The sequence below is a fragment of the Oryzias latipes genome, chromosome 21, assembly GCF_053564925.1.
Source record: "Oryzias latipes strain Hd-rR chromosome 21, Olatipes_Hd-rR_3.1".
NCBI classification, from domain to species: domain Eukaryota; kingdom Metazoa; phylum Chordata; class Actinopteri; order Beloniformes; family Adrianichthyidae; genus Oryzias; species Oryzias latipes.
Window position 1 is genome coordinate 20,171,304 of NC_136257.1, and position 18,010 is coordinate 20,189,313.

The 18,010-nt window shown below is 37.2% G+C and overlaps 1 protein-coding gene across 6 annotated transcripts in view; it reads right to left on the bottom strand.

Annotated features, from left to right (window-relative positions):
* epha3 (eph receptor A3) overlaps nucleotides 1-18,010 on the bottom strand; it is a 96,084-nt gene that overhangs the window by 14,796 nt on the left and 63,278 nt on the right. For 3 of the 6 annotated variants that reach the window (XM_004081693.5, XM_078939809.1, XM_078939808.1), the window contains exons 6-12: nucleotides 14,982-15,106; nucleotides 9,560-9,722; nucleotides 8,920-9,022; nucleotides 8,403-8,467; nucleotides 6,674-6,799; nucleotides 3,781-3,966; nucleotides 1,627-1,688 (exon numbers count right to left, since the gene is read on the bottom strand). In XM_004081693.5, coding sequence (XP_004081741.1) covers nucleotides 1,627-1,688; nucleotides 3,781-3,966; nucleotides 6,674-6,799; nucleotides 8,403-8,467; nucleotides 8,920-9,022; nucleotides 9,560-9,722; nucleotides 14,982-15,106 — 830 coding nt within the window. Of the gene's footprint in view, nucleotides 1-1,626; nucleotides 1,689-3,780; nucleotides 3,967-6,673; nucleotides 6,800-8,402; nucleotides 8,468-8,919; nucleotides 9,026-9,559; nucleotides 9,723-14,981; nucleotides 15,107-18,010 lie in introns of all 6 variants that reach the window. The other 3 variants (XM_011489639.4, XM_078939807.1, XM_078939806.1) reach the window with 1 other exon arrangement.

Sequence of the window (18,010 nt, forward strand, 5' to 3'; positions counted from 1 at the left end):
ATGACTTTTTTTCAATATTAGAAAAGACAGTTAACAAAAAAAAGTAACACTTCTTCACTCTGAATAGAAGGTACCACCTTAGCAGAATTGGCAGTCAGCTGGTGTTGCTCTAATGCTCTTAATTAACTGACTATCAACATGTCAAACTATCTCCATAAATTCAGGTTCTCTCACCTTTTTGGTGCATTAGGAGTCAGTTAACACTCTGCCAAGGGCAAAGAGATATCAAACAGTGGTTTAAAAGTGCTCCCCACTTATCAGGGCATAATTAGAACTCAATTTCCAAACAATTAATTGAACCCATCAATCAATCAAAAAAAATAAAAAAATCTGGAAGTTTGGTTGTAGTTTAGCTGCATTTCCATTCATTCACAATCATCACAGTAAAAGTCTGTAAAGACTACAATACTGATTTTATTGTCCTCTTTATGAAACAATAGGATTGAAAAGATCTGATTAGCCATAAAATTTAAAGAGTACAACTATTAATTGAAATGCAATATGACAGCAGTCATGCAGAAGGGTGGAAATGTTATGATTCGGGTTGTACTTGTTTATGTCAGTGAGAAACATTATTCTGTAATTTTTTGGGGGGAGCTGTAAGGACCCTCTTATCTACATACACAGGATTCACTGCAGAAAGTGAATCTTTTTTTTTTTTTAAAGGCCCTTATTTTAAGTATAATTGTCTTATCTTCTGTTGCACCAGAAAGATTATCTCATCATGAATGTTTTTCAATATTAAAATGTTCTTTGTTTTAGAAAATGTGTATTAGTGACAATGTGTTTTTTTTTTCTTAAAATGAAAGTTCTGGTAGATTTTTTGCTTATTCAAAGAAAATTGTTCCAATTTTAAAAACTGTCTTATTCTGACTTATTTTAGGGTATTTGCAGTTTATAAAAATAGAAGAAAAATGTACAGAAATTGTGACATTATGCCTGTTACTGAAAAATATATGTTTTCATCTTTTTTGTTATACACCTAATATGTGTTTTATGATGTACATTGATGTATAGGAATTAATGAGGGAAGTAACACAGCAGATGCTCAGCAAAATTAGACAAAATGGCCTAATATAATTCCATACACTGTGAAACTACTGCATTCTCAATAGGTAGACCAGCATGAAATAATGTACGGCTTAACCACTTGGTCCGTTTGTTGAGCAAAATGAGTTGCAGTGTGGAGTTCAAAGTAATTTGCTCATTGACTCTATTTTAGGAGCACTGCTGGAAAAAATGTTTTAATGTAGCTATTAACCCAAGGCAAGACTCAAGAAGTGTGTCATAAACCAAACTGCAGCATTTAGAAAGCTGTCCCACATAAAAGGCTCCAGAACCTTCTCTTTAATTTGCTCCCATCAGGCAGCTATATTGGTAATGTCAGAAAGGGGTGACATTAAACACAACACTATTTTATGTTATGGATTTGGATTTCCTGTGCAGCCCTGCATCCTGAAAAATCCTATTCTGAAAAAACAGAAAACAATGCTGTTAAAATTGATTTTCCATTGTAGGTTTTTGCAGATTGAACTCCCTTGGACCTTGTGTTAGGAGCACGTAAGCAGAAGATGTTAGTTACAACCTCCGCACGCGTGAGATGGATGCGTTCATTTAATCACTTACTCTTAAAAAGCTGTCAAGAGATCCGTTCTCCATGTATTCTGTGACAATCATGACAGGCTTACCTGCAAAAAAAGGGAGGGGGGAATTCAGCCAAGTGTCACATTCCAAATAATACACTCAGCTTGCAGCACAAAAACAGCCTCGAGACTTTCATGCTGTAACATCATGTCGAGTTAAGATTTATTCACAGAAACATAGAAAGACATGGGAAGTCATCAGGGAAGGCCGTGACATGACTCTAAGCAGACGTAGAGCCCAGATAAGGACCAGGTTGAACTTGGCGTTTTTCCATCGTTTCCACTCATGAGCATTCAAACACACACTCCGAAAATTCAAATGATCCATGTTATAGTTCCAGGGTCTGAGCAGGTCAACTGTCAGAGTGTGACATCTTTATTCCTGTGAAAGATTTCACCATAAATCTACGTTGCCTGTTAACATCTGAGGCTGATCAGACGCCAGGCAGCACAAGGTTTATTGCAAAGGAGGAAAGGAAAAGAAAATCTTAAGAAATCTTTAAATCACTCATTGTTGAATGACGAGTTAGACTCAAGACGTGTTTGTGTCCCAGATGTCTTTGTTCTTACTACTTTACTCTTGACCTAACACTGGTCTCCTGCCTCTGTTCCATTTTCATTCAGATTAATGTTAATTTCTTGACCTACCTTTTACTCCCTAATGCCTGCTTCTTTTTTTCACATAATTCCTTGCCTCCCTCTCCTCCTGTCTCTCTTACACATAACAAAAATACATGTTAATATCTGTGAAGACAGAAGCTTTTGGTCATCATGACTTTTAAGAATGGATCCTCCTCATATAACAAAACTGACTTTTACCTTCAAAAAAAAAAAAAAACTGTGACAAATCAATTTGTTCAGCAGCAAGAATTTTTTATGGTGGCAAACAGGAGCACATCGACCCTATTTCTGCTCGTCCTTTTTCATTCCAACTATGACCATAAATTTTAAAGCCTGCAGCCATCTTTTTTTTTCTCTTAACTCACACGCGAGTGTGTGTTTGCGCATGTGTGCAGATTAAGTCCTGTGTGCATGAGCGTGCATGTGTTCCTACAGAAATGCAGCCTGTGGATCAACCAAAAGCAGCAGCAAGGTAAATGGGGTGTGAAAGTCTCAGGATTATTAAGAATTAACAAGAGCATCTTAATAAATCACCCTTCAGCGATGTGTGTGTGCGTGCAGAGGTGTGTGCAGCAGCATATCAAATGGACCCTCCAAAAACGTATGTTCTGCACTTGTGCTGTTTCAACGAATGCACATGTTCAGGGTATCCCTCCAAATGCACACACACGGCAGAGACAGTGCCGGCCTTCCCCTTGCCACCATAGAGCAGCAAATACAACATTTGTGTGTGTTTTTTTAGCAGTATGACAAACTGAATCAAGGATGAGATCATGAAAACAATTTTATTTTTCTTCAAGATTTGCCTTCATAAAACAATAAAATACTTATGTTGAGTAACCTTACAAACCATATTTCAGTAAATGTGGAAGGTTTTCTCCCCGAAAATGGACTCAATGTTAAATAGAACAAGGAGTTTATGAAAAACATTTTTTAAAAAGTTCTTGTTTTTTGTTCTCTTCTTTAGATTAACCGTAGCAGCAGAACTACTTAACAAGCCAAGTGCCGCAGGCAGAGACAGAGGCCAAGCAGGTTTCTTAGCGACAAAGTTCAGGCTCATTATTTTCCTTTTTCTGCACTCATTCCATTTTAAAGAGGCTTTCTGTGTGCTAATGATAGTCCTATGAAGAGGCCCAGAGGGGTGCAAGTCAGAGATATGGATTTATGGATTTATGCAAGTGTTGGACACCAGCTTTGATCATTGTGCATTGATCTGCAGAGATTTAGACTGCAGCAACTCAATGAAATTTGCCCCCTTTCACAGAATAATCCGTCATTGAAGAATTTGTTATGACTAGGAATACTTTTATTAATAACAACTCTGGAAAAATAAAAAAACATTAAAAAAAATTGAAATGAGGGCATATCATCTTGTAATATAGGAATCCAGGATCTTTGTTGTGCTCAAAATTATAATACATTTTTGAAAAACAAAAAATGAAAAGATGCTGTTTGGCTCATAGGAATTTTATAATAAAATACAATGCGCTTTTGTGTCATGAATCAGTGAACTTACTGCGAGTCACTACACCCTCCAACCTGATGATGTTTGGGTGATCAAACTGCCCCATTATTGATGCTTCAGCAAGGAAGTCCCGCCTTTGTTTATCCGTATAACCTCCTTTCAGAGTCTTGATGGCCACACAGATCTCCTTTTTGCTGGGGAGCCTTAGACGACCACTGCACACCTCTCCAAACTCACCTGTAAACAGCAAATTAAGGACAAAAAAACGTCAGTTTTCTGATCAATATTTTCCTGTATCATTTATTGTATCAGATTTAAGTATTTGAATTATTTTGTTGTTGTCCCTAATGGAGGGAGTCTTGCCTTGTAATTGTGAGTGGGTTACATGCTTTTACAACATTTTGTGCTGCGTTGATAATTTGCAATGTCCGAATTAGCAAATAAAGCTCTAAAATTCTGGGGGAGAAAAGCTGAAGTAATGCTCTCGGCTCATGCAGATGTCTATGCACCGTTTTAAGACTTTTCAGATGAAAATTGTGTTTTTGGTGTTCTTAATATGTTCTTGTGGCATTTTTCTCACGATAAAGGACATAAATTAAGAAAATTAAGCTCAAAATAACATTTCTGAATGTTTCTTTATACAGATGAAAAAAATGCAGTTTGAAAAGAGCGTATTTGTGACGTTGGTAAAACATAGAAAATACATGCACTCTGCTCCGAGCTCTCTGCAATGGGGAGGTGGAGTGGGGTTGCTCTGCAGCAATCTTCCCACCCACAACACAAAGCCACACTTCTAATGAACTGCTGCCACTCTGCAGAAACTATGTCCTAGAAAATGACACCCTTTTTTTTGCTGATTTTGGCTAATCATTACTAAAAAACCACTGGGAATGTTTTTAAAATAGATCAAAAGATGATAGGAGTGGGTCTTTGAGAAAATCTTTTGACTTTTCAACTTAAAGTCAAATGGAAAACATTTTCATAAAACTTGAATGTGTAAAGGGAGATAAACAACCACTATTACATTTCTCCTTAAGTCTTAAAGTTCTTTTAAGTACAATTAAATGAAAAATTGATTCAATAAAAGCATTGCCTGCTCTCGCTATCTCAACATGGAACTGCTAATAGAATCTAACTGGCTTTCATGTCACCTTGTCCACTGTTATCAATGCTTGCTGTTTTGTGAGCTCAATAAAAAGGACAAAAGGGAAGATTGGTACTAACTTGTTTTTTTTAAAAGGTCTTTAAAAGTAACCTGTGCACGACTCAGGGTTGTGCTTGAAAAGAGTGCTAACTATAATTCAAAGCAGGAGTTTATTTGGTGCTTTATTTTTGGCCAAAGTCAAGGTTCACAGATGTTTTTCAGGATTATTGTCTGACACTACTTTGTGCTTCTAAATCGGTGGACCTGAAACAAAATATCAGTTCATTCCTGAACAGACTGTAGTTGGAGTTTTTAGCTTTACCTTTAAGTCCAATTAGAAAGCAGCATGACTCAACTCGCCCTCTGACAGTTCAATTAGTGCTTCCCTACTGGTGGTGTGTGTGTCTGCGCTTGTGTGTGTTCATAGTTTACTTTATACCTTATGGTGTGTCCACATCAAAGGGAAACCTTGTAGAACATTTTTGGCCAGACTACAAAATCCGAATAAAGTATCTGCAAAGTATGCAGTGAGTGTGTGTCAAACCATAACATCCATATGTGTTGATGCTGAATGAAGTCAGAGCTGAGATGCGCAGATAGAGAGCAGTCTTATCCCACAGCAGCTCTGGATCAAAGAGCAAAGGTCAAACCCTGAACATGAAGGACCGGTGTCTGGAAGAACTTAATCCTGAATGATTAAAACCTGTCCCACCAAGGCACGCCTGTTCTCCTGTGTTCTGATTTCCTTTTTTTTTTTTTTTTTGTTCCTCGACAGTGGACAGGCAAACCAGGCATTGGCACCTTTTTATGTGGTCACTTTAAAGGAGAAGATTGTTGTCTAATAAGGCATGATTAAGGACAAAGTCCTTTCCTTTTATAAACAGAGGTAACCCACTTTGATGTGAAGGGCTGGCCATGTAAGCAGAGTGCAGCATGTGCTTTATGTCTCTTAACACAGAATCACCAATTGGCAAAAACATCAAAGTCCCGTTAGTGTGTTTAATGAAGACAGATGGGGTTGAAGTTTAAACGGAGAAAGAAGAGGTGTGCTGTATAGTGTTCAAAACCCACGCCTAAGTGGTACACTGACATGAAATAATGTTTACATCTTATGTAAAAGGAAAAACAAGAGATATTGTGGGTCAGCAATAGATGTATACAAAAAGCAAAACTGTATAATCAACTGGATCTAATTAGAGAAAACATGGTTCATCTTTTAAGCTATATTTGAAGGTATGTGTTCTTCATAACTCTAGCATATGGAGATGTTTAATAATATCTTTTTTTAAAACTTTCAAATCTTGAATGTAAAGATGTGTCCTACTATAATAATAATGGATATTCAGGAAAATCTTAATATATTTTGCAAAATATTACAATTTGACCAAAAGGATAAACAGGCTTTGGTATGACAATATAAATAAACTACAAGTCCCTTTGATTTGTTTGATAAAACAACATTTTGTACTGTGGTACTGTCCAGTGTGTAGTCAAGTAGCCAATTCTTGGGTCATCCTGACAGGTTTACAGTGTGAAAGGCTGATGCCACTCTGGAGACCAGTCTGCAGTAACATATTATAAGCTTTAGTCTTCATTTCTTTCCTGTGTGAACTTGACATAAATTATAATGCATTACTCTCTGTGGAAGTTTTCAGGATAGCAACGATAAAAGAAATAAAAGGAATAAAAAACAAGTTACATTTCAGCTTTAAAAGTGACTGTAGTTTTAGCTTTGACTGTGAAAATTTTGTTTTATGGTGAGGTATGATGCATCCATAAATAAACATTAATAGCCCCTACCTGCTCCCACGACTTTATCAATGGCAATGCATGAAGCGTCCAGCTCCTTGGCAAACTCATGGACAGCCTGGCTTGGGTCCTCATATGTGTGGGGGTCTATGTATGTCCTGATCCCTGGGAGGCGCACTGCAGCAGAACGGGAAAAGTGCAGCCGATGCTTAATAAAATTTACAGTCTGATCTGATGTTTTCCAAATGATTGATTTTTAATAGAGTTGATGCAGTAAGTTTTACAATTGCTTAAAACTGAAATTGTACAGAGCATTCAAGGAAATGTAAACAGAGCTGAATTTTTTATTGATCTTATTTTGATTTAAACACAGTGATGCAAATGCGATGATGACATAAACTGTAAACACACAGAAACATAAAAACAAATTATTCATCAACTATTTTCAAAACACAAAGAATGTGTCGTTAAAAATAATTAGCCACACTTCTTAAATCACACTTTCTACTATACTTTTAAGTTTCAGACAACTGTCTGCAGAATTACTAAAAACATGAATGAATGTAAAGCCAATAATAGGAAACATTTAGAAAAGTAAAAATAAATATTTGTAAGTGTAGAAACATTAAATTCTTAAACAGGTTTAGTTTGGATGTCCAACACTTTAACAAAGACCAAAGAAAAGTCCATTGTTATACATGTTTGTACTGTATATGTTTCAGTCATTTATGTCAAACTCTGACACTATTTATTTGAAGAGTCTTCAAGGTTGCGTGAGCGTCTGAGAGTTGTTTTATCACAGACTTGGATGAAAAGCCTACCCTTTGTGTAATAAAGCTATGTTTTAATAGCTCAATGATGCTAAAATTTATGCACTGCTCTGACCCATTGTAATTATTCATGAAGCAATGGGCAGAGGCTCTTCACTGCCTGGGGAGCTCTGAGGCTAATAACTAGGTGAAGGTTAAAGCTAGGACAATGGCAAATAAAAAAGACAAGGCTGGAGAGGAGAAAATGTAATAGAGAAGGAAATTTAAGCTAAACATATACCCATCTCTGACATTTCTTACCTGTCTCTTTTTTTAGAAGGCGGTGACTTACTCAGGTGGTTGAACTGTAAATGGTTTTCACAAGCTTAAGTGTTGAACTTTTTCCTGTTTGTGTGGTGTGCTGTGTCTACATTTGATTTTTGTCAGTATGATGACAACTAAACTTGGGTTTTAGGCTCTTTTTTACACAATACAGGAGAAACATCCAAAATAGGGAGAAATCAGAGTTAAACGGCAAACTTCTATGGACCCAAAATACCTGATACATTTGGTCAAATCTAGTTAAGACCGATATAATTTTTTCATCATTAAAAAAAAACATGTCACCACATGCACTGTATGGAGCCCTAGAGGGAAATCAAAGTAGAAACAACAAAGAAAATAGTACTCTTCTCAGGTGTGCACCATTTAGTTTCAGGTGTGCACCAGTTGGTTTCAGGTGTGCACCAGTTGGTTTCAGGTGTGCACCATTTAGTTTCAGGTGTGCACCATTTAGTTTCAGGTGTGCACCAGTTGGTTTCAGGTGTGCACCAGTTGGTTTCAGGTGTGCACCAGTTGGTTTCAGGTGTGCACCATTTAGTTTCAGGTGTGCACCACTTAGTTTCGGGTGTGCACCAGTTAGTTTCAGGCGTGCACCACTGAGTTTCGGGTGTGTACACTTCTTTACGACTTCACTGTAACAAGATACTTTTATTCCCTCCTCATGCATACCAGAGACCCAATGTACTTACAGTGACCATTTCCAAAGTGCAGCCTTTTCTCATCTGGATGTTTGGATTTACTTCGGCAGCAAACCCTGTCAACCCCGACAAAGAAAAGTTCAGAACCTGTACACTGACTTTTTTGGAGAGAAAGGGGATCTTTGTGTGTTTGTTATCCCAGGGTTTAAAAGAGAGTACTGGGAAAATAACGTACCCTGGATTTGTAACCTCTCTGTAAACACTCCTGAGTATTTACTTAAGGTAAAGACAGGCTTGTAATTATCACACAGATACACAAACACACACGTGGTCCCTTTACTCAGCAAAACTCTGAGTAAGAAATATTTGTAAAATAAAAAATGAAAAGGAATTTGAATGCAGCCTTTTTAAAATCAGAAATGAAAAGGTTTATATTTATATTTCTTTTGTAAAAATATCAAAACAAATCAATATGAATGGATACAACTAAAAACGAATAGCAAACAGCTTGCTGTCATTGAACAAGACAAAACACAAGCTGCGAAACCAGACCAGAGTGTGGACAGACCTGCCAATCAGGACGTAGAGCAGCACGGTGAGAAGGATGATGGCCACAGCGGAGGAAATGGCAATCAAAACAACCTGGCTGCTCTCACTGGAGATTGAAAAGGCTGCTGAAACACAGACAGCAGCAGCTGTGTTAGACTTTGATGACAGAACAAGTCAGTTACCAAAATCTTCGAGCAAAAAAAGTGGATATGTTTCGGTTTAAGACTAAATTTAACACATTGGTTAACACATTAATCCATTCAGTATATTCAGCTGTGATGTAAATAAAACACACTTTAGGGTTTTTTTATTTTCCAAATCAGTAAAATTGAAATCAAAATATCCATTAACTGAAAAGTATAAACAGTTTGGAGTGCTGCAAATGAACACTGCAGGAAAACATGTTGCATACATTTCACCTTAAATATTTGCTTTATTGTTGGAATTGTGAACAGAGTTAATCTAATTTGGGCAAATTGCAACTCTTTAAAATAGTTCTTGGATCATTAGCCGTTGGCACATATACAAATAAATCAGAGAATTATTTCAGTAACTAACATGGTTTAGAGCCAAATAAAACTATTTTGTTTCCACAAATACTATTTGATGTAAAAATGTAAAAAAAAACAAAAAAATCAAAAAAGTTGAGATGAACTTACAGTCAGGACTAGTTTCAAACTGGAAGGTGGTGCTGCTGGCTCCGTAGCCGGCAGCGGTGCGAGCTCTGATCTGAAGCAGGTAGGCTGTGTTGGGCTTCAGACCACCTAGGGTCACATTACAACCTCGAGCACGGAGGATGGTGTAGCTGGTCTCCTGCTCCTCCTGTACAACATCAGCAACAGAGTAAGAGATGAGCGAACGGATCATTCTTTAACATTTTTGATAACAAACCATCACAATAAAGAACTGCTAAATATTTTAAACGAGAATCATATGGACCGGAAATGAACAGTATCATTTTTGTTAAGAAGCTCATGACAGTTTCTCTTCTCCTTTTTCTTCTCCTCAACTGAAAAATGACATTCTTCACTTTTTACGGTTCCTGTCCGAGTAATGAAAGATTTACACAGCAGGTCTGAAATCAGCACACTGTTGGCAGATGTTAAAGCCACAAACCAACACATGAAAAAATTCTCACACAAGGTAACATTTTTTAGGGAAAGAGAAAGTTACCATAAAATTGAGTTGTTTGTTTTTTAACTTATGTCAGCAACAACATAAATGCTCAAGAAATACCACCATCTTCTTTTTAAACAAATGGATGATTTCCTTCAACTTGATTCTCAGCAAACTTGAATTTAAAAATGTAAGAGTCATTTTGATAAGTTTTCTGTTTGTTTGTTAAAATTATTTACTTTGGATTGCGGGGAACATAATTGTCTTTTTTGAGCATTTAATAGTTTGTTTACTTGATTGTGGTCTGGATGTAGTGTGATTGGGTTGATGATGTTTTAAAGCGTCAAGCCGGCTGCAATCAACAAAACACCTCGCACCTGAGAGCGATGCAGTCTTTCGACCGTCCCTGCTGACGTTACATTACAAGCCAATGTTTGCCAGTCAGATCAAAACCCATAAACGAAGAAAGTAAACTCAAAAGCAAACGATGTATTGAAGAGCGAGAGTGCCCCCCCCCCTTTTTTTCACATTTTTCCCCTCTCTCTTCCCTCTGTTAAAAAAAAAAAAAGAAAATATATATTTAAAGCATAAAATGTAACAAATAAATAAAAAAAATAATAAAACAACTAAAAGGGGTTTATACAAATATACACCCTGGTTATAATCAGCTCTCATCTGTTTCCACAGTTGTTGGACAGAACAAGTTAAAAAAACAAAAAGAAGTCAGAGAGTGTTTGTTCAAGGGTCGGAAAGTTAGAGAAAAAAATAAATCAGTTTAAGCTTTTTAGTAAAACTTACTTTACAGACACAACTGTCAAGCAAGAATTATCATACGTATGAGGGCCATATAGGCAGGGGCAGATTTGAAATAAAAAGGTGATTATCAGCAAGTATGAACTTTTGAAAACTGACTAAACTGCCTGTTAACTGGCAGATCGAAGAATGTCTAAAACAAATCACACAGCTGGAAAAAAAACCTGAGAAAAAGAAATGTTAAAGTTGATCAATGCATGATATATCAGCAGCCTTTCACAATGGTAGAAGATGGACCGGATAACATTAAGTATCAAATTGAAGTACAAATAACTTGCTTTTTTTATTTTATTTTTTTTTATTTTTTAGTTGTGTTGAAGTCAAGAGAAGTGTGAGTTTTGCTCATGTGTATAAACACATCCAAAAAGAAATTTGACGGTTACAGATAAATGGATCTCAGTTACGGTGCATAAAAACCATCAAAAATGCTCTATAGGTAAGGTGAAAACAGACACACCACACAGAAGTCTCTCTGTTTGGAAAACCATTCAGTCACTTCTACAAATCTCTAGCATCTTTTCTCTGTCCAGCGACCAAGACATGTGATCCCCCAAAAAAGTAGAATAGGTGCACCTATATGAAATCCGTAGTTATGTGTATATACATATCTGCACATTTGCAGAAAACGCGCTGGAACGACCTGCTGGAATTTAAAAAGGCCTCTTTGCTGGACTCTGCCTTCAGAATCCAAACAAAGCTGTAGCAAATTATAGCTTGTATAACAGACGCAGTCCTAGATGCACAACAGAAGTCTTGTAAATACACAGTTTTGGTGAATGTCCCTTTTGTCTAAGACTAAATAAACTGCTACATTTAAAATAGCTTTGAAGGCTTCTTTTAAAGATCAGGATGACTAAGTGTCTAAAAACAGTCACAGGAATTAGTTTTCACAAACTTTTTGCTGCACTTTAAAGGACCTCATCGGTTTATTTTATTTTATTCAGCAGGTCAAAGAGATGAGAACATACAGATCATGAAGACAACCACCTAGCTTTTACATGGAAGCTCTGATTGGGAATTCACCTACTATTCCCATATATGTAGGTAAAGGAACAACATTGAGACATGTTTTAGTTTGTACGAATGGGAACAATTTCAGGAATAAAAACATGTCAGAAAGTGACTCTTGGACAAGAGGCAGAAATTTTCTTCATCCAAAAAAAAAAACAACAAGAAAATTGCTTGGGGTTTATGGTGAAGTTTCTTCGTAGTGCTCATCTAAACATCTAATGCTGAAAAAAAAGTCTCAAAAGTTTTCTAATATCCTGTTTCTTTTACAAAATAAGCGTTCTGGGTTTGGAAGCTGAAATTAGTACATTTTTCTTGTTGAACAAATAACTTGTGTACCAAGGATTTAATCTACTTTTGTTGGTCTTGATTTTATTATGACACGAGGATGTTGAATATTCTAAATTGAAATAAGTCAGATTGGAAACACTGGGGAGTTGTTATTCGATTATATGACTGTGCACTCAGTAGATAGATTAAATGAGAACATCCCTTTCTTATTCAAAGCCCAGCATTTTGATCTTAGGGAGTGTGTTTTGTGCACATGCTCCTCATTCTGTTTATGTGTATATCCAATTATGTCTCTGTGTGTTTACGAATGTGCTTTTAAAGCTCTTTTCCTCAAACGAATCACAATGTGGTCGTGGAGTGGAGAATCTGGGGTGCATTGGCCTTGCTCCTTCTCATGCTAGGGGCTCGCTTGCAAGCGCTGCATGGGACATGAAACGGATCTCCAGGCTTTTCATCTTTTTTCTTTCTGCAATGGAAATCCAGACTGTTTGCATGCTGAGAAGAATCCTTGAAGTCTGTTTAAGAATTTCATAAACTTTCTTCCCTCTGTAGCTTTTTAATTTTTTAATTTTTATGTTTATATTGTTTTTGTTTGTTTACACCTCAAATGTCTGACCCAACATTACTGTCCAATATGTTTTGGTCTTGTCACACTTTGCAAAATATGAGTCAGCAGAGAGCAGATTTTCAAGCGGAAACAGGCTTCCGGCGGCCTACTAATGAAGAAAGTAAAGACCACTGTTGGTCTTCGAGGAAACTGATCTAGGAGCATGCTCATATTCTCACACACCAAATCTGCCAGTGCGATTAAACCCACAATCTATGGTTGATTTCACAATCAAATGTCAGCAATAACACAACACTGGTGCTAAATGGCGATGTCATTCATTCTGCACTAATTTCCCTTGCAGAGACATGAGGGACCCTGCAGATGCATTTATGGTACGCCCATAAAACCTGTCTCTATTAATGAGGTAACTGCAGAGTAGAACAGCGTGACAAATGAGAGAAGAGATAGAACCAGGAAATGTAAAGTGAAAATGAGCAGGATGAGTAGAGAAGAACAGCAACAGAAAGACAAGATGATCAAAACAGGATTTACGGTTAACTATAAATGCTTGCCTTACTTTTTATCAATGGTAATCAGAATATTTCCATGGAGTGCCTTTGTGTTCTGTTACTACTGCATCATTGTTTTATACATTAAGAATGCATTTGTGCAAAAAAAGTTGTGTAGGATGTCTTTTTACATCTTACAAAGTTGCGTTTTTAGCAAGTCACAACTCTTTGGTTGGTGATTTAGAGTGATCTTTCAAACTTATAATTGAAGCTTTTCACACACATGAGACTTTTTGTTTCTTTTGTGGTAACAGGACACAGGATCTTGTTGCAAAGGCTTTTAATTCAAATTTTTTTTGGTCTATAACCTCTGAGGATGAACTGGGAAACAAAGTTAACTAAAACACGTCTTTTTTCCAGGACAGCTGGACTATTGCTAAGAGATAAAGTTAGCCACAGGACACAAACCCATGATTAAAGTAAAAAGTTATTTTAACAGACACATTTATACAAAGTAGCACTCCCACCTCACAGTAAGAAGGCCCTAGTTTGAATCCCGGCTGAGTCCTTTCTGTGTAGAGTTTGCATGTTCTCCCGTACATACTGTGCATTTATGTAGGGTATGATGCGCAACAAAGTGTCCGTTATCAGGAATTATACCATATTCCGGGTGAATACTCGATTCTGATTGGCTGCTGGGTGTGCATTAAAAACTGATAACGCACAGTGATAGCCGCACGCCCCAAAAAGAAGTTCCAGTCACCTATGTTAAATCTTCTGTATCACTGCGCCGGCTTCTTTAAAACAACGTTTTGCTTCATCATCTGGACAAAAACAAGCGGTAAGCGGTTAATATTCTCTCTGAACTGATGCTTTATTCAACCCATCGGGACGATCAGCATATATCTCGCTTTATTTCGCCGAATCTTGACTGCAGCCGTGGTACGGCGCCTTGTCACGCACAAATAGACGGCTTTTTGTGAATAAAGCGATCCATATCAGAAAAAAAACAAGAATTAGGGACCAAAAACTGGTTAATAATTATTTCTTTTGTAAGTGACCATAGTATAAGCGGGTTAATGGCCTTTGAAGTGTGCATTATCACCTTTTAACGCACTTCGCGTCAGACGGTTCAGGCTTTCACGTCGTGTGTTAAAAAGTGATAATGCACACTTCGTCGGCCATTAACCCTTACTTAACGGACAACACAGAAGCGTTTTGTGTTAGTTGCTTGTGGCTGAGCCGGCACCGAACCTGACTGCAGTTGCAAAGGAAAGCAATATAAATGCTGATTGTCATGATAGGTTTATGTGACAGTTTGCAGAGCTACTGTACATTAAAACAATGCAAAAGGCTTTAAAGCGGGTGTGTATGTGTAAAAAGTTTTGATAATTTTCTTTTCTGAATTTCTTTGGACTACTTTTTTTCATCCGTCAGATGACTTTTAATCATGGTATCATATTAAAAGGACTGAGCCTGAAGAAATCTTAACTCCATATGACCCAAAATCTGTTTGCAAAATGTCCCAGCCCTACTCGGCTTCAGTGTGGACATGAAATTCAAGCTTGATCAGCATGATGCATGAACCCAACAGCACATGGGAAATAACGCACATGTTTGGCAGTGTGGGTTTGGAAGCTATTTCCACCTCTCTTTAATGAATCCTTGCAAAAACTTGCAAGGCTTATTCATAAACTGAAGAGTAAATGAAAAAGAAATGTCCTTAGTATATTCCTAAAATGTGGAACTACAATTTCTAGGATTTTTTTTTTCAATCAAGGTCTTTACACCAACCTTTTCATAATACTTGATCTCATAGTCGAGGATGATGCCGTTTGGTCTTTCTGGCTCCTGCCACGCCAAGGAGACGCTGTTTCGAGTTGTTTTCTCTTTTCGGATACCTGATACTGCCGAAGGAGCTGGGCAAAAAAAGAGAAAAGAAAAGAGATGAAATGAAAAGTTAGAGCAAACCAAGATTCTGTGAAAGTTCAGTCCTTGGCATTAAACTGCAGCAAAATTCCCTGCAACCCCTAATTTGCTTTGTTGCTTAGTGGAGCCATGCAGAAGGCTCTGACCTTGGCAAGCAAGAATAACAATACAATACACTGTAATGTAAAACCACTGACCTGTTCAGACACAACACCAACACAAACCTCTTATACCAATCGATACTTTCAAAAATGTTGAGCTTACTCCAAAACCAAGATCATCTAACAATTTCAATTAAAGTTCTTTAATTTTCTCTTAGATGATAATGTCCATCATGTAGGGTTCATTTTTTTAATGACACTAATAAGAAAGGCTGAAAATGGCTTTTTTTTTCTCTACGCAATCTTTGCTTTTTACCAAGTATTCCTTTATAAATCAGAAATCTCTTTTATAGAAAAAATATAAAGGTGAAGACATTCTTGCATGGTCTCTTTCTTTTAAAGCTGTACTAATCTGTTCAAATATAAGTTTTTTTTTTTTAAAGAGATCTTAAAAGGATCTTTCTTGTGCTTGTCCAAAAACTCTTTACAGCCCAGATCAAAGGGGACCTGACAAAAATCAGTTTAAAACTATTTTATTTTACTCAGAATTTAATCCAATTCTTTCTGCAGAATGATTACAGTGAGCAATGAAAAAAAAATGTTTACAACTTCAATTTATAGACATGGTATGAATTATAGGTTTTTAAGTGCATAGTTTGAGTTTGAAGTGTAAAAACAAAAAACAAAAAAATAAAATCATCTTAAGCCACGATAACAGCCCGGGGACATGTTGTCATGTTGTAATTTATACCTGTAGATTGTGGTTCAATTATATTTAATTAGTGGTGAGATTAGACTGATTAACCACCAAAGCTGAGCAGGAACAGAAACATTTTAAAAATGCAGAAGCAACCTCTTAGATGCGATATTGGCTAATTACATCGAAAATTAAATAAAAACAGGTCTGCTATCACAGATGAAAAACAAACTCAACAAGTTTAGACAGTTAAAACTTGACATTCTTTTATACGATGCAAGCACGCAGAGCTTGTATTGCCTCAATTGCATCATTTACTATCATGCAACAGTTTGGCCGTTAGCAATTATTGCAGTTTGACAATGCTCAACCGTATTTTTCATTAACGTGTTTCATCTGCTTCTTGAAACTGCAGATCTTTTTTTTTTTTTTTTTTTGCCCAACAGTCCTGATATCTTTCTGTCTTCCCGGTGTTTCTTGCCAATTCTTTACCCACCCGCAGACTTGCCTCAGGGGGTTCACAAGGTCCCAGTGTAGTAACTCAGCAGATCTCTCTTTCTATCAAGCCCGGCTCCTCTCCTTTCTTCAGCCGCTCCATGTCACTCCCTTATTCATTTCCCTTTTCACTGCTCTGTAATTGCCAGGCAGCTCCGGGGCCAACTCAGCATCTGAGACATCGACTTTTAATTTTATTAGACCACAGGAAAAAGCATGTTTGCCTTTAAAATGTTCTAGTTTTTTTATTGTTTTTTTTATTGTATGGCTGAGAAAATGAGTCTCAGTGTGCACATATGCACTTGCATGTACTTCCGCAGGAAGTTATTTCTTTCTCCTGTAATGAATCCAGATGGAGGAGAATCTGTTTCTATGCCCCGTGCTTCTCCTATCCTCCTCCTGGCCTTCTGGTTCTGACAGTGGGGGGAGGCTGTGCTTTTTATTGGCTCTGCGCTTTATGGTGGTAATGATTTACTGAGTCTGGGTGGCTCCAAGGCAGTTTCAAGTTCCTCCCCTCCTTGTTTTCCTCCCCATCCTATCTTTCACTCACTGTCTTTTGCAGAGCACTTCATTTGCAGGAACTTGGTTTCTGTTTCAGACATAACTAAAAAAGAGAAGCAGCACATGGTCCTCTAATAATCAAAACTGGCACTTTTTTGTCAGTCTCCTCTGACTCTAGGATTGAGATGGAGTTGTTCAAAAATGACTTTTAAATTTACTGACAACTAGAAAGGAATGCTTAATTATTTATCATTAATCAGATCTCAATCTAAACCTAAAATTAATTTATTTTTAAACAAAATATTTTTTTTTACCTTTAACACAAATGTATGCTCTTAGTGCTCTTAGGAATTAGTTTTAGATCTTATAGTTTTTTAGCGTCTTTTCTTACTCAGTTTTGAACAAGACAGTCCATTTATAATGCAATGTTGACTCAATTTGACTTGCTTTTATTTCATTTTTATAAAAATCCTTATGCCTTCTCATTATTATATTTGAAAGAAAGAAAATATTACTAAAACAAAACTATAGAACAAAACAGAATTGATTTGTTAATGTCTGTATTGAACCTCTTTCATGCCTGTTCCATGCATCCGTCTTGGCTGCATACCGGATTAAATTCCACTGTCAGCCCCAGATTACACATGGAATCTAAAGTTATGGCTGAAGGTGGAGGGCAGAGGAGAACTATCGGACACCACCCTGACAGCTCAGCCAGGACACACTGCTCCTTCCCAAGGAAAAAGCTTAATCCATCTTTTAAAAGCTTTGGCATCTATACATGCATGTGTGTGTGTGTGTGTTTGAGAAAAAGTGTAGGCAAGTGCTGCCGGTGCACTGACATACCTAATCCTTGTAAAGTTTAAGGGTTGATGGAGGGTGTGCAGCTGCAGGCAGAGATATTTGTTCAAGAGCAAAGGGACTGTGAGTGTGTCTGCCTGGGATGGCGTTCCGTGTCAACGTGTGTTTTGTGCTGCTGTGTGTGTGTTGGCATGAGAGCCTGCGTGCGTTTGTACTGATCTGTGATGTGACAGGCCGAGATCCTTCTGTTCACATCAATCCAGTGAAGAGATGCTTTTCAATGTAGTGACACACAAACA